This window comes from Dipodomys ordii, unplaced genomic scaffold (assembly GCF_000151885.1).
Source record: "Dipodomys ordii isolate 6190 unplaced genomic scaffold, Dord_2.0 Scaffold156, whole genome shotgun sequence".
In the NCBI taxonomy this organism is placed as follows: domain Eukaryota; kingdom Metazoa; phylum Chordata; class Mammalia; order Rodentia; family Heteromyidae; genus Dipodomys; species Dipodomys ordii.
The window spans coordinates 2,560,431-2,576,332 of NW_012267372.1; the positions used below are offsets into that span (position 1 = coordinate 2,560,431).

Consider the following 15,902-nt stretch of genomic DNA (forward strand, 5'->3'; position numbering starts at 1 on the left):
TTTGAGTTCTGTTCTTAATGTTATTGTTTAATAATAATAATAGCAGGGACAGGTTGCGGAATGGTTTTTCTGGTGTGTGCCACTAAGTCATGTGACATTTACATAGTCTTTTGAAAGTAGTCAGGATGGACACTGTTGTCACCCTCTCTCAGGGACAAAGACTACTGGACTCAAAACCAGTCATGGGGGGGGGTGGAATCTGAGCTCAGACTGTGGTTCCAGCCCTAACCTACCTTTCCCCATCCCTCTCCCCCACCCCAGGCCTTACCTTCCCCAATGGCACAGGTTCCAGGGGAACTGGACAACATGGAGGGCCTGCCTGCCCCCAACAACAACAACCCTGCAGCCCGCTGGGAGAGTCCAGATAGAGGCTGGGACCGGGAGCCAATGGCCACCTCCACAGCAGCCGCTTCACTCTTTGAGTGCTCTAGGATCAAGGCCTTGGCAGGTCTGTGGAAGAGGGCTGAGAGTGTGGGATGGGGGGGGGGAGGGCGGGAGGACAGAGCGGGGAGAAGAGGGAAGTGGGAGGGGATCTTGAGGTAGCCTTAGACACATTACTGCCTAAGAACCTTGCTAGCTGGGAGTAAGGAGGAAAGTAAATGAGCTTTGCCCAACAGAACTTTCCATTGTGAAGGAAGCCTGGATCTGTGGTGGTTGGAACCATGACCATGAGTATATATGGCTCTAGAGCACTTGAACTGTGGTTAGTGCCACACTTGAGGGACTACTTTACATCTTAGTGTTTTAATTACTTCTAATTTATGTAACCACGTGGAGCTCAGCACAGAGCTGAGCCTGGGCCAGCCCCACTTTAGAAGCAAGCTCTCTCTCAGTAGCTAAGGTAGCTTCAACTCCCTGTGTAGCCCAGCCTGGTTGCAAACTTGAGACCCTTTTGCCTGAGCTCCCTGGACGGCTGGGATTATAGAGGCAAAGCACTATTCCTGGCTCATAAAATGAAAATAATTGCAAATATATAACTTTACAGTCACAAGCTTTAGAAATATGTGTGTGTGTGTGTGTGTGTGTGTGTGTGTGTGTGTCTTGCTTGAACTCAAGGTTTCTAGTACTCCCTTAGCTTTTTTTTTTTTATCGGTCATGGGGCCTGCACTCTGGGCCTGGGTGCTGTCCCTCAGCTCTTCATTTGAGCTACAGCTCCGCTTCCAGCTTTTTCTGCTTATGTGGTGCTTAGGAATCGAATCCAGGGCCTCATGCATGCAAGGCAAGCACTCTACCATTGAGCCACCATCCCAGCCCCACCCTTAGCTTTTTTAGCAAGGTTGGCACCCGACCATTTGAGTCACAGCTCCACTTCTGACTTTTTGTTGGCTAAAAGATAAGGATCTAGCAGGCACTGGTGTTCCCTGCCTGTAATCCTAGCTACTCAGGTGGATCTGAGATCTGATATCAGAAGATCTGAGGATGTTGGTTCAAAACCAGCCTGGGCAGGAAAGCTCGTGAGACCCTTTCCTCCAATTAATCACCAAAAAACTGGAAGTGGAGCTGTAGCTCAAAGTGGTAGAGCAATAGTTTTGAGCAAAAGAGCTCAGAGACAGCACCCATGACCATGACCAAGAAGAAAAGAAAAGAAAAGAGCTGGGCACTTGTGGTTCCACCTGTAATCCTAGCTACTCAGGGTTCAAAGCCAGCCTGGGCAGGAAAGTCCATGGGACTCTTATCTCCAAACCACCAGAAAAACAGATGTGGTGCTTTGGCTCAAGTGGTAGAGTGCTTGCCTTCAGCTGAAGAGCTCAGGGACAGCTCCCAACAACCAACCAAAAAAAAAAAAAAGAAAAAGGTAAGAGTCTCATGAACTTTCCTGCCTAGGCTGGTGTCAAACCAAGGTCCTCTGATCTCAGCCTCCTGAGTTGCTAGGATGACAGGTGTCAGCCACCCAGGCCCAGTGCAAACCTTAGAAACTTTGATATCCCTGGCTCCAAGGATTACAAAGCTGTGAAAGACTAAACTCTAATATACATAGATCCTTAAGACATCATTTTGAACTGTTAGTGTTGCAGATTAGAAATAAGGAAATCTGGGGCTAGGAATGTGCCTTTGTGGTAGAGTGCTTGCCTAGTATGCATGAAGCCCTAGGTTTGATTCCTTAGTATCACATAACAGAAAAGCCAAAAGTAGCACTGTGGCTCAAGTGATAGAGTGCGAATCTTGAGCTGAAGAGCAGAGGGACAGTATCCAGGGCCAGAGTTCAAGCCCCACAATTGACAAAAAAAAAAAAAAAAAAAAGGAACTGTGATGTGATCTTACAACTGTGGATCTTTCCTGATGTTTGAGTGGATTGGATCCAGGACCTTAAGATATCAAAGTATCAAAGTCTGAGAATGTTCAAGTGCCTTATTAAAAACAAAAACAAAAACAAAACTAGCATAATAGGGCTCGGACTGAGTTCAAGCCTCAGGACTGGCAAAAAAAAAAAAAAGAAGTGGATGTGGCTCAAGTGGTAGAGTACCAGTCTGACCTTAGACCATAAGGCCCTCATGTATTCAAATCACAGTACCAGCATTAAAAAACCACCACCGGGGCTGGGAAGATGGCTCAGTGGTAGAGTGCTTGACTTGCATGCATGAGGCTCTGGGTTCGATTCCTCAGCACCAAATAGCAGAAAAAGCTGGAAGTGGTGCTGTGGTTCAAAGTGGTAGGATGCTAGCTAGCCTTAAGCTGAAGAGCTGAGGGACAGTGCCCAGGCACAGAGTTCAGGCTCCACAACTGACAAACAACAACAACAAACAAACAACCTACCACCACAATAAATAATAATAATACTGCTACTCAGAAGTCTGAGATTTAAGGATTGCAGCTTGAAGCCAGCCTGGGCAGGAATCTCCAATGATCCACCAGAAAAACCAAAAGTGGCATTGTGGCTCAAAGTGTTAGAGCACTAGCCTTGAGCAAAAGAGATCAGGGACAGCACTCAGGCCCCAAGTTCAGGCCTCACAATCAACAAAAAATAAATAAAAATTAAAAAAAACAAAGCTGGATGCTGGTGGCTCATACCTGTAATCCTAATTACGCAGGAGGCTGGGATTTAAGGATCAAGGTTCAAAGCCATCCAGGGCAGGAAAGTTGATAAGAATCCTATCATCAGTAATGTACAAAAAAGCCTGTAGTGGAGCTGTGGCTCAAGTGGTGAGCACTAGCCTTGAGCAAAACAAACTCGGGGATAATGCCCAGGCTTTGAGTTCAAACCACAGGACTGGCAGAAAGAAAGAAAGAAAGAAAGAAAGAAAGAAAGAAAGAAAGAAAGAAAGAAAGAAAGAAAGAAAGAAAGAAAGAAAGGAAGGAAGGAAGAAAGGAAAAAAGAAAGAAAGAAGAAAGAAGTAAATTTGATACTATGTAATTTATACCTTATACTGGAGATGTAATAATAGTAGTGTTAATATTAAAACAGCTAGGAAGAAGGCTCCTGATCAATTTCTCTGTAGCTAAATGAAACAAATTTTCTGCTTTCTTCTGCTACCTTCTCATGTACCTTCTGGTACCCTTGGGAGGCAGGAAATGTAGAGTCAGCTTGTCCAATCCTGTTGCTCTAGACAGAGAAGGCCTTCCTGTCTGTTCTCCACTCAGCAACCAGAGGAATTCCTGAGCTACACCTGTCATCCTGACACTCTCCTCCTTAAGTGTTCACTCACCATATTGCCTGTGTCCCCACTAACCTGCATTCTGTAAATACAGTTCCAAGAATGGAGTGAGCACCTGTTGCACAAACGAATGAACAGTTCCAAATAGGCTAGCAAACAGGAAAAGATATTTCAGGAACGTCTGTGCTGGTGGCTCATGCCAGTCATCCTAGCTATTCAGGAAGTTGAAATCTGAGGATCTCAGTTCAAAGCCAGCCTGGGCAGGAAAGTCTGTGAAACTCTTCTCTCCAATGAACCACCAAAAAGCTATAAAATGGAGCTGTGGCTCAAGGAGTAGAGAGCTAGCCTTGAGCTAGTCAGGGACAGCATCCAGGTTCTGAGTTCAAACCCCAGGACCTGCACCAAACAAACAAAAATATTTCATAAAAGAAAGCAACCTTGTCACCAGGCACAGCATCCCTGGTGGGAGGAGCTGCCAAGACCTAGGCCCAAGCAGGGCTCGGCTGGGTGGTGGAGGGCTGGAGAGGAGCTGGAAAGGGCCCCCAAGGCTTCGCGGAGGTAGGATTCATGAGGCCCCTTCCCCAGATGAACGGGAGGCCGTGCAGAAGAAAACCTTCACCAAGTGGGTGAACTCCCACCTCGCCCGCGTGGGCTGCCACATCGGGGACCTCTACACCGACCTGCGGGATGGCTTTGTGCTCACCAGGCTCCTGGAAGTGCTGTCTGGGGAGCCGCTGGTAAGGGGGCCAGATGGGCTGGAGAAAGGGGGTGATCCTGGAGGTTGGGCATGGCTGGAAGGGCTGGATTCCAAGCAGGGGGTGGGGAGCCTAGCTAAAGGTTGGGTAGGGCGCCCCACAAATGCCCTGTGAGTACAAAGCCCCTTGGTTTGAATGGGTGGAGCCCTGGCACAGGGATGAAGCTTGGTAGTGAGGAGTTGGGGTGCCTAGATTGCAGAGGAACTATTGGAGGGGGCGTGGCTTCACTGCAGGGGGCGTGGCTCCCAGGAAGGGGCGGAGCTTTATTAGAAAAGGACAGCCAGGTTGTGAGCTAGAAAGGGGCCTGGCTGTAAAAAAAGCCAGAAAGAATTCTGTTGCAAGGAATCAGTGGATTCTACGTTGGAAGATAAGACTTAATGAAGGGGAGGGGTCTTGAGGTGAGGGCAGAGACCCAATGGAAGGGGCGGGGCTTCATGATGAGCGTGGGCAGATCCAATGAAGGGGCAGGGCTTCAAGTGGAGGGGCGGGGCTTTCAGGGAGGAGGTGGAGCATCAGTGAATAAGGATGAGATCAGAAAGTTGAGAAGCCCACGCAGTGTGACTCTGGAAGGGATCTACAAGTAAGGACTTCTTTCTTCAGACCTGGGTAGGTTTTGAATCTAGATAGGACTGAAGGGGCGTGGTCTGATCTTGGAGACAGGGGCGTGGCTACGCGAGGGCGTGGCCGAGGGCATCTTGCCCACTGCCCCTCTCCCACCCTCCCGCTGCCCTAGCCGAGGCCCACGCGGGGCCGCATGCGGATCCACTCACTTGAGAACGTGGACAAGGCCCTGCAGTTCCTCAAGGAGCAGCGCGTGCACTTGGAAAACGTGGGATCGCACGACATCGTGGACGGGAACCACCGGCTGACGCTGGGGTTGGTCTGGACCATCATCCTGCGCTTCCAGGTGATCGCCGAGGGACCCCTGATCAGCTCTCCCCTTCCCCATGGGTCCTCGGGAGGACGTCCACCATCCGTTCCCTAGGTGGTGGGAAGGGAAATAAGGAGAAAATAATTGTCAACTCATTATGATGATGTCTATATTGTTTATTCTGTGTGTGTGTGTGTGTGTGTGTGTGTGTGTGTGCGTGTGTGTGTGCCAGTATTAGGGCTTGAACTCAAGGTCTGGGCACTGTCCTTTAGCTTTCACTCAAGGCTGGTGCTCTATCACTTGAGCCACAGCTCCATATCCAGCTTTTTTTTTTTGCTAGCTAATTGGAGATAAGACTCTCACAGATTTGTCTGCTTGGGTTTGCTGGCTTTGTACCATGATCCTCAGATCTCAGCCTCCTGAGTAGTTAGGATTCCAAGTTCAGCCACCAGTGCCTGGCACTCAAACCTTTCTTTGCATCTTCCCAGATTCAAGTCATCAAAATCGAGACCGAGGACAACAGAGAGACGCGCTCAGCCAAGGATGCTCTGCTTCTATGGTGCCAGATGAAAACAGCTGGGTGAGCGCCCCCTCCTCACAGACAGGTGGGCCCCTAGCCTTTGGGGTTCCTACTGGGACAAGAGCCAGCCGGAGCTAACAAATTGGTAAATAAAACATGTCCACTTGAAGGCCAAGTTCAAATGTGGTGGTGTGGGGGGAGGGGGAGGTCCCAGTGCTGGGGAAGTGGTGGCTGTTCCTCTGCCCCCTTCCCCATCCCGCCCTATACATCAGGAGATTCCCCAGCACATGTCCTAGCTCTGGCCACTCTAACTCTTGGCCATCTAACTCTCTTTAGCAGGGTACTTGCCTGGTCTCCAGCAATCCAGGGAATGTAATTAAGGGTCCTGGGCACCTTCTGTGTAGTTGAGATGATGAAGGCAGACAGGGGCTCTAGTGGGTGTGTTATGTTGGCGGCCCAGCTCTCTGCCTTGTGAAAGGAGCATGGCCTAGAACTCCAGCACACCCAGGAAAGTAGAAGGGACAGATGGCAAGGGGGGTGGGCTTTTTGGTGACTTGCCATTCTGGGGCTGTCTATGCCTTGCAGTGAGGTCTGTGACTCCATGTGTGTCTTTACCTCTATGTCTGCTGGTCCCTGGACTGACCTCACACCTGCCCTACTTTCTCTCTGCCTTCCTGTCCCTCTGTCTGTCTGGTCCCTCTGTCCTCCTGTCTCTTTGTTTTGTTTTTTCTGTCTCCCCCCCCATTTCTATCTCTCTCTCCCCTCTATCTTCTCTCCTTTCTTTCCTTTGCCTCTTTCCTTTTCCTCTCTTGTATTTCTTCATCTCCCTGGCTCACTTGATCGATCGATCAATTCTATTTATCTATCTGTCTGTCTGTCTATCTATCTATCTATCTATCATCTATCTACTTTCTATCTTAAATATTCATCTACCTATTATCTATCTGCCTATCTATCTCTATCCATCTGTCTGTCTATCCACCCATTCATTGGTACATTTCCCTACCCCTACTGGACATCCATCTTTTATGTCCTCCCTTCCTGTATTCCATCCTGACTCTGCCCACCTCTGCCTCTGCCTCTCCCTCCCCACTGCTAGTTACCCAGAGGTGAACATACAGAATTTCACCACCAGCTGGCGGGATGGCCTGGCCTTCAACGCCCTCATTCATCGGCACAGGTACCACCTGCTCGGGGGCAGCCCAGCTCTGATCCTCCTCCTGCCCTATGCCTCTGCATTTACCCCTGTGTGTGTGTGTGTGTGTGTGTGTGTGTGTGTGTACAGACCCCCACACCCCCACAGCTTCCATTCCTTTATTCCAACACACACATACACATTCATTTCCCTTTCCACATCTGCCCTTCATATTTTTCAGGCAGGCACACCCACATAAAAAACTTTTGGGAGGAGTTGGCAGTACTGGGTTTAAACTCAACACTTGCTAGGCAAGAACTATGCCATTTGGGCCACATGCTGTCAGGCTACAGTTCCACTTTCAGTTTTTTGGTGGTTCATTGGAGATAAGAATCTCACAGACATTCTTATGCAAGCTGGCTTCAAAAGACGATCCTCATGTTTCAGCCTGCTGAGTAGCTGGGATTATAGGCATGAGTTAGGATCATCCCACAAAGATTCACACAAACATTTCTTTTACAAGCCGGGTGCTGGTGGCTCACGCCTGTCATCCTAGCTACTCAGGAGGCTGAGATCTGAGGATCATGGTTCAAAGCCAGCCCAAGCAAGAATGTCCATGAGACTCTTATCTCCAATAAACCACTCAGAAAACCAGAAGTGGTGCTGTGGCTCAAGTGATAGTGCTTGTCTTGAGCTGAAGAGTGCAGGGACAATGCCCAAGCTCAGAGTTCAAGCCCCACAACCAAAAAAACCCCAACAACACGAAAAACCCAAACATTTCTTCCACAGATTGGCAAGCCCACACGTTGGCATGTAGACTGATTTACAGGTGCCCAGCAACAAATGCACATACCATGTACACTCCTAAGGCTGTTCACAGCACAGATACACACAGCTCAGTCCCACACCAGCACCCCTTGGCTTTGTAGGGGTCCCTTGCTCTGGGTGGCGCTCAGATGAGGCTATCCCTGGGAGCCTGCCTGCTGACTGCCTGCTCTATGCCCCATACCCAGGCCCGATCTTGTGGATTTCGGCAAACTCACCAAGTCCAACGCCAACTACAACCTGCAGAGAGCCTTCCGCACAGCTGAGCAGCATCTGGGGCTGGCACGTTTGCTGGACCCTGAAGGTCAGCCCTGGGTGACCCTAGCCCTGATTTCCTCCCTGGGAAGGGGGAATGGCCAAGATCAGTTCCTTCTCAGATTCCATCCCTTCTAGCACTGCCACAGCCCAGACTCAGTTCAAAATCCCACCTGTATCCCATCCCTGCCTCCCCCTCGATTTCCCTTCCCACACCCTTCCCTTAGCCCTCCCAACTCCTTCTCCTGTATCTCTGATCTGATTTGTGTGTGTGTGTGTGTGTGCCAGTAGGTACTGTCCCATAGCTTTTTCATTCAAGGCTAGCACTCTACCACTTGAGCCACAGCTCCACTTAGGGCTTTTGCTGGTTCATTAGCGATAAGTGTCTCAGAAGCTGGGTGCCAGTGGCTCGTGCCTCTAATCCTAACTACTCAGGAGACTGAGATCTGAAGATTACAGTTCAAAAGCCAGCCTAGGCAGGAAAGTTCTGTGAGACCTCCAAAACAGGAAGTAGAGCTGTGGCTTAAGTGGTAGAGCACCATCCCTGAGCAAAATAGCTCAAAGACAGCATCCAGGCTGTGAGTTCAAGCCCTAGGTCTCTCTCTCTCTCTCTCTCTCTCTCTCTCCCTCCTTCCCTCTCTCCCTCTCTCTCCAAATAAACCAACAAACAAACAAATAATGGGCTCAAAGATTTTCCTGCCTGGACTGCTCTGAACGACAATCCTCAGATCTCAGCCACCTGAGTATCTAGGATGACAGGCGTGAGCCACAAGCATGAGGTATAGACTGATCTCATCATGGTTTCTATGTGTCAGGCACAATTTAACTTCATGAGGTGGGTTCCCCCAGGGGACAGATACAAAAACCAAGGGACAGGCCATGTCACTGAAGGTCACAGCTACTGAAGTCTCCATCATGTGCCCTTTCTTCCCTCCCCGCCCCTCCCACCTCCCCTTCCTCTTCCCCCCAGATGTGAACATGGAAGCTCCGGATGAGAAGTCAATCATTACATATGTGGTGTCTTTCTACCACTACTTCTCCAAGATGAAGGCCCTGGCGGTAGAGGGCAAGCGGATTGGGAAGGTTAGGAGGAGCAGGGGAGCGGGCCTGGGAAGTGGCTGGGGCTAGGAGCCAATGACACTAAGTCCACCTTCCTTTACTGGCTCAGGTCCTGGATCAGGTGTTGGAGGTGGGAAAAATCATCGAGCGCTATGAGGAGCTGGCAGCCGAATTGCTGGCCTGGATTCATCGCACCATAGGTCTTATCAGCAACCAGAAGTTTGCCAACTCCCTGAGCGGGGTGCAGCAGCAGCTTCAGGCTTTCACGGCCTACTGCACACTGGAAAAGCCAGTCAAGTGAGACCCCAGCTCAGGAGGAAGGGAGAGGGGTTGGAGATGGAGGCATGGGAACAACACCCCCTGAGTTCATGCCCCTTCAAGGTTTCAGGAGAAGGGGAATTTGGAGGTGCTTCTCTTCAGCATCCAGAGTAAATTGCGTGCGTGCAACCGTCGCCTCTTTGTGCCTCGGGAGGGCTGTGGCATCTGGGATGTTGACAAGGTAAGGCTGGGGGTGTAAAGGACAAACGAAGTTGTTGTTGTGCACTGTTCGAGAGAACACAGTGTAGACAGTATGAGTCAGATGCTTATTAGTTTATTAGCTACTTTCTCAGGAGTTATAAGGCAACTTTTTTTTGTTTTGTTGGGTCATAGGGCTTGAACTCTGGGTCTGGATGGTGTCCCTCAGGTCTTCAGCTCAGGTCTTCAGCTCAAAGTTTACGCTCTACCATTTGAGCCACAGCGCCACTTCCAGCTTTCCTGAGACAAGAGTCTCAGGAACTTTCCTGCCCAGGCTGGCTTTGAACCACAATTCTCAGATCTCGGCCTCCTGAGTAGCTAGCATTACAGATGTGAGCCACCAGCGCCCGGCCCGGCCACTTCTGGCTTTTTTTTTTTTTTTTTTTTTTACTGGTTAAATGGCAATAAGAGTCTCATGGACTCTTCTACCCAGCCTGGCTTCCATCTGTGATCCTCAGATCTCAGCCTCCTAAGTAGCTAGGGTTACAGATATGAGCCATTGATGCTTGCTTACAATCCCCCCCCCCGCCAATTTGCATTAAGGTCTTATCTCTGACGGAAATGGTCTCCAACAGGGTCATTAAAGTGGGAGATCAGCTGGGTGCTGATGACTCTGGCCTGTAATTCCATCTACTCAGGACGCTGAGATCTGAGGATCGTGATTTGAAGCCATCCCGGGGAAGAGAAATCTATGAGACTCTTATGTCCAATGAACCACCTCCAATCCAGAAACGGAGCTGTGGCTCAAGTAGTTGAGCACCAGCCCTGAGTAGAAAAACTTAAAAACAGCACCCAGGCCCCGAGTTCAAGCCCTAGGAAAGGCACAAAAGTAAAGTGGGAGATACTGTTGAAATCTGACTGTGTTTTGTCTTCCTCAGGCCTGGGGTCAGTTGGAGAAGGCAGAGCATGAGCGGGAGGCTGCCTTACGGGCTGAGCTGATCCGGCAGGAGAAGCTAGAACTGCTAGCCCAGAGGTTCGACCACAAGGTGGCCATGAGAGAGAGCTGGCTGAATGAGAACCAGCGTCTGGTCTCCCAGGTACAAGGTGGAGCTGGGTTCCATGGGAAGGGAGGGAACGTAGGACACACGGTCTTGAGATCAAGGGAACCTTGATCTCCTTAGCAATGGGGAAAGGTTGAACTCACCTCCTAGGTTGACAAATGATGGCAAGAAAGGTGTCTTAAGAGATGAGAGGAAGCCGGGTGCCGGTGGCTCACACCTGTCACCCTAGCTACTCAGGAGGCTGAGATCTGAGGATCATAGTTCAAAGCCAGCTAGGGCAGAAAAGACCATGGTGCTGTGGCTCAAGTGCAATGGCCATGAGTGAAAAAGCCAAGGGACAGTGCCTGGGCCCTGAGTTCAAACTCTAGGACTGGCAACCCCCTCCCCCCAAAAAAGAGAAAGTGGAGCTGAACTCCAGGTGAACCGAAGAGGGAGCATGGTCCCCAGGAAACTAAAGAGGAAAGAATTTATTTCTTTGGAAATAGCATTGTAACTGGTGTGGGAACTCAGCAGGATAGAATTGGGCTCCTAAGTAACGGAAGAGTAAACCAGACTCGAGGACAATGGGAAGATGGGGTCTGCTTCCTGGGTGACAAGCTGAGGGGTTAGAGATGCAGCAGAGGAGAGGGAGAGATTGGTCTCCAGCATCATGGAGGAGGTTAGGGCTCAGTTCCAAGGTAGGTGGGCAGGATGGGGCTGGTCTTCAAGGTAACAGGAAACTAGAGCTGATTCCTAAGGTAATTGGAAGGCGGGGCTGGTTGCCAAGGTAACAGGAGGAAGGTAGGGCTGACTTCCAGGGGAGCTGAAGATGGTGGGGCTGGTTTCCATGGTAACTGGGAAAGATGGGGCTGGTCTCCAGGGCAACAGAGGATGGTAGTATTGGCAGGCAGGATAAGTAGGAAGTGGGGAGTACCTGGTATCTAGGGTGATGGGGAGGGGGGGCAGTAATCAGGGCCCAAGGTAACAGCTGGACTGCTGAGGCCCCATGCTGAGCATCTGGCCTGCACTATTCAGGACAACTTTGGGTACGAGCTGCCAGCCGTGGAAGCAGCCATGAAGAAGCACGAGGCAATCGAGGCAGACATCGCAGCCTATGAGGAGCGGGTGCAGGGTGTGGCCGAACTGGCTCAGGCATTGGCCACCGAAGGCTATTACGATGCCCGGCGTGTGGCGGCTCAACGGGACAGTGTCTTACGCCAGTGGGCTCTGCTGACCGGGCTGGTGGGTGCCCGGCGGACCCGCCTGGAGCAGAACCTGGCTCTGCAGAAGGTCTTCCAGGAGATGGTCTACATGGTGGACTGGATGGAGGAGATGCAGGTGGGAACCAGAGGAGGGACTGGAGGCCAGTGGTGGGTGTGGAGGACAGTGGGGTCAAAGAGGTAGAGATGGAATGAGAGAGGCAAAGGACCGAGATTAAGAGACAGAGAGCAAGGCACTAGTGGCTCATGCTTGTAATTGCAGCTACGCAGGAGGCTGAGATCTGAGGATTGAAGTTCAAAGCCAGTCTGGGCAGGAAAATTCATAGGACCCATCTCCAATTAATCACAAACAAAGAAACTCTAGAAGTAGAGATGTGGCTTAAATGCCAGCCTTGAGCAAAAAAGCTAAGGGACAGTGTCGAGGGTCTAAGTTCAAGCCCCAGAACCAACACACACACACACACACACACACACACACACACACACACACACACACACACGACAGAGAGAACTACAGTACAAGCACAAAGTTTGCTTTGATCTCTTTAGATCTACAGAAAATTACATGCTGGGGGGCTGGGAAGGTGGCTCAGTGTTAGAGCGCTTGCCTTGCATGCCTGAGGCCCTGGGTTCGATTCCTCAGCACGACATAAGCAAAAAGAAAAAAGCCGGAAGTGGCACTGTGGCTCAAGTGGTAGAGCTTGAGCTGAAGAGCTGAGGGACAGCGCCCAGGCCCAGAGTTCAGGCCCCACGACCGGACCCCAAAAAAAAAAAACAAAAAAAAGAAAATTACATGCTGCTAATGTCAATTTGGGAACGAAAAGACACTAACTAAAGATAAGTGAATAGCTGGGCATTCGTGGCTCATGCCTTCCATCCTAGATACTCAGGAGGGTGAGATTTGAGGATTGTGGATAAAAGCTAACCAGGCAGGAAAGTCCTTGACACTCTTATCTCCAATGAACCACCAAAAAGCCAGAAGTGGAGCTGTGACTCAAGTGGTCGAGTGCTAGCTTTGAGCAAAAATCCCTCAGGGACAGCACCCAGGCCCTGAGTTTAAGCCTCAGGATTGGTGTGCACGCACATGCGCATGCACACACACACACACACACACACACACACACACACACACGATAGATGGAGACAGACAGAAGGGATGGAAGGAGAAAGAGAAGACAACAACGGAGCAGGAGTAGAGGTGAGGAGTTATGAGATGAAGGCAGAGAGGGGATCCCACGGAGATGGGGGGCCAGAAACACAGGTGAGGGAGAAACACACCCAGGGAGAGTCAGAAACAAAGTCCACTCAGGCAGAGATCAGAGTTCCAACCATGATATCCTGTGGCAGAGGGCTGGTATGGGGGAGGGGATTAGACGGGATAGATGAGTGTCCTCCGCCGCCCCCCCCCCCCCGGCCCACATTGCCACTTGTGTTTTGCTTCCTGCTCTACAGACCCAGCTACTGTCCCGGGAGTGCGGACAGCACCTGGTGGAGGCGGACGACCTGTTACAGAAGCACGGACTGTTGGAGGGGGACATCGCGGCCCAGAGCGAGCGGGTAGAGGCTCTCAACGCTGCGGCCCTGCGATTCTCCCAGCTGCAGGGTAAGTCCAGGAGGAGGAGTGAGTTGAGGTGTCTGAGGATTGGCACTGATGGAGGTGAGGAGGATTCCTGAGAGATGGAAGAGAGTGAGAGCCTTGTCTGTGGAGACATGTAAGCAGGGACTAGGTTCTCTTTTCTTTTCCATTTCTGTCCAAGACTGGGACTCGAACTCAGTACCTGCTGCTTTCACTCATTGGCTGGAACTCTACCAACTGAGCCATGCCTCCAACACTGTGACTAGGATCTCATGTTCATTAGGAAATTTTGGAGAGAGGTTAGCCCCCCTGACCCCTTCCTGCTTTGAGATTCTACAGTAAATAGCCCATATTTATTGAGCATTTAAGGGCTCAGCCTTTCCCAGGTCAATCCCAGTGAACACCACTAAAAATACAACATGCTGGACATTGGTGGCTCACACCTGTCACGCTAGCTACTCAGGAGGTTGAGATCTGAGAATCATGCTTCAAAGCCAGCCCAGGCAGGAAAATCCCTGAGAGTCTCCAATGAACCACCAGAAAACTGGAAGTGGAGCTGTGGCTAAAGTGGTAGAGTGTTAGCCTTGAGCAAAAAGAGCACAAGGACAGTGTCCAGGCCTAGAGTTCAAGCCCCAGAATGGGAAAAAAAAGTCACCCCCCCCCAAAGATAATACCTAATCAAGACCTGTTTGATAATACCTAGTCAAGACCTGTTCAGTCAAGACCTGTTTGAAAGTAACGGATAGAAACTCAATGCACTCTATATGAAGGAGTCAAGAGAAGTATATTAGCCTATGTAACTAAATGACTAGGGAGGCATGTGATTCTATAATGCTTTCAAGACTTAGTCTCTCTCTGTTTCAAGTGTCTGTGTTAGTGTCACTGTCAGTCAGTTCCTCCCCTTGTGGTGAAAAATTGGGGATGCTTCCTCCTTGTATCCACAACATCCCAACCACTTAACACACCCAGAAGGAGACAGTTCCCCTTTCTCTCAAGTAGTTCTGCTGAAAGGTCCAAGGAAGGATTTCATTGGCCCACTGTGTTTTCCATCTTCATTGCTCAGCCAATCATGTGGCACCAGGACATGCAAGGCTTTCATTGGCCTATATCTATGTGATATGTCTGCCCGTTCCAGGGCTAAGAAGAGTGTCAGACCCCTGACTGAGAAAATCAGGAAGATGGGCCTCGCTTCTCGAAAGCAGAGCATGGATGCTGATAGACAAAACTAAGATGGCATCTAGAAGGTTCCTATTTACTGAAGCCAATGCCTATCAGTCAGAGAATGCCAGGAAGCTCTCTGTAATCCAACCAAGGTGGATTGGTTGGCTATGGGCATACTTGGGACACCACACAGCCTGTCAGTAAGAATCATTACAAGAAGGCTGAGTGTGATGGTATATGCCTGTAATCTCAGTTACTCAGGAGGTAGAGGTAGGAGAATCACCATCTCAATCTGGCCCAGGCAAAAGTGTAAGACTCTGTCAGAAACAGCATAAAACATAAAGGGCTGGCGTCATGGTTCAAGTGGTAAACATTTGTTTGGCAAGACATTTGTTTTGGCCCAGAGTTTAATCCCTGGTATACCAAAACAAAACACCCCACAAAACTTGCAAAAGGACTTTTTGGTGGGATTTGGTGCTGGCTTAGGTGAGGAGATGGGTCAATGCAGTGGGTGTTTGGATAGGAATGAGAGGAAATTACATGATTGAATGCACATGGTAATTGCTTATTTTGTGTGTATGTGCTAGTACTGGGCTTGAACTTAGGGTTTGAGCACTGTCCCTTAGCTTTCTCACTCAAAGATGGTGCTCTACTACTTGAGCCACATGCACTCCAGTTCTGGCTCTTGGCTGGTTAATTGGAAATAAGAGTCTCATGGATCTGTCTGCCTGGGCTGGCTTCACTCTGTGATCCTTGGATCTCAGCTTCCTGAGTGGCTAGGATTACAGGTGTGAGCCACTGGCGCCTGGCTGTATTAATTATTTTTGTGTGTATGTGTGGGTATGGGGCTTGAACTTAGGGCCTGAATGTTGTCCTTTTATCTATTTTGCTCAAGGCTGGAGTTCTACCACCTTAGCCACACACATACCTCCACTTCTGGCTCTTTGCTGATTCATTGGAGATAGGAATCTCACAGACTTTAGTGCTTGGACTTGTCTTTGATCTGCGATCCTCAGGTCTCAGCTTCCGGAGTAGCTGGGATTACAGGCGTGAGCCACGGGGTGGGGGGAACACTCAGCCACAAAGATTTTCTAAGTGATCTTCCTTTCTCTTACCTCGTGGGCCTTGGACAAGGGACAGATTCTAATGGGAGGGAAAGGAGGTCTGGATAAGTAACGTGAGCATCATCTTCTCTCGGAGGTCCACACCCAACTCCATCCTCTCCTTTTCCAGGCTACCAGCCTTGTGACCCGCAGGTCATCTGCAATCGCGTGAACCACGTGCACGGCTGCCTGGCGGAGCTGCAGGCGCAGGCGGTCCGACGGCGCGGGGAGCTGGAGGCGTCGCGGAGGCTGTGGGCGCTGCTGCAGGAGCTGGAGGAGGCGGAGAGCTGGGCCCGGGACAAGGAGCGGCTCCTGGAGGCGGCGGCGGGGGCC

The 15,902-nt window shown here is 50.3% G+C and overlaps 1 protein-coding gene across 1 annotated transcript in view; it reads left to right on the forward strand.

The window, feature by feature from the left end:
- Positions 1–276: 276 nt before the first annotated feature.
- Sptbn4 (spectrin, beta, non-erythrocytic 4) overlaps positions 277–15,902 on the forward strand; it is a 54,570-nt gene continuing 38,944 nt past the window's right edge. Inside the window, exons 1-13 of the mRNA XM_013032621.1 lie at positions 277–448; positions 4,179–4,330; positions 5,082–5,255; positions 5,708–5,799; positions 6,839–6,919; positions 7,888–8,003; positions 8,925–9,037; positions 9,123–9,310; positions 9,395–9,512; positions 10,408–10,566; positions 11,545–11,847; positions 13,182–13,332; positions 15,700–15,899. Of these exons, the coding sequence (XP_012888075.1) occupies positions 277–448; positions 4,179–4,330; positions 5,082–5,255; positions 5,708–5,799; positions 6,839–6,919; positions 7,888–8,003; positions 8,925–9,037; positions 9,123–9,310; positions 9,395–9,512; positions 10,408–10,566; positions 11,545–11,847; positions 13,182–13,332; positions 15,700–15,899 (2,019 nt within the window). The remainder of the gene's footprint in view (positions 449–4,178; positions 4,331–5,081; positions 5,256–5,707; positions 5,800–6,838; positions 6,920–7,887; positions 8,004–8,924; positions 9,038–9,122; positions 9,311–9,394; positions 9,513–10,407; positions 10,567–11,544; positions 11,848–13,181; positions 13,333–15,699; positions 15,900–15,902) is intronic.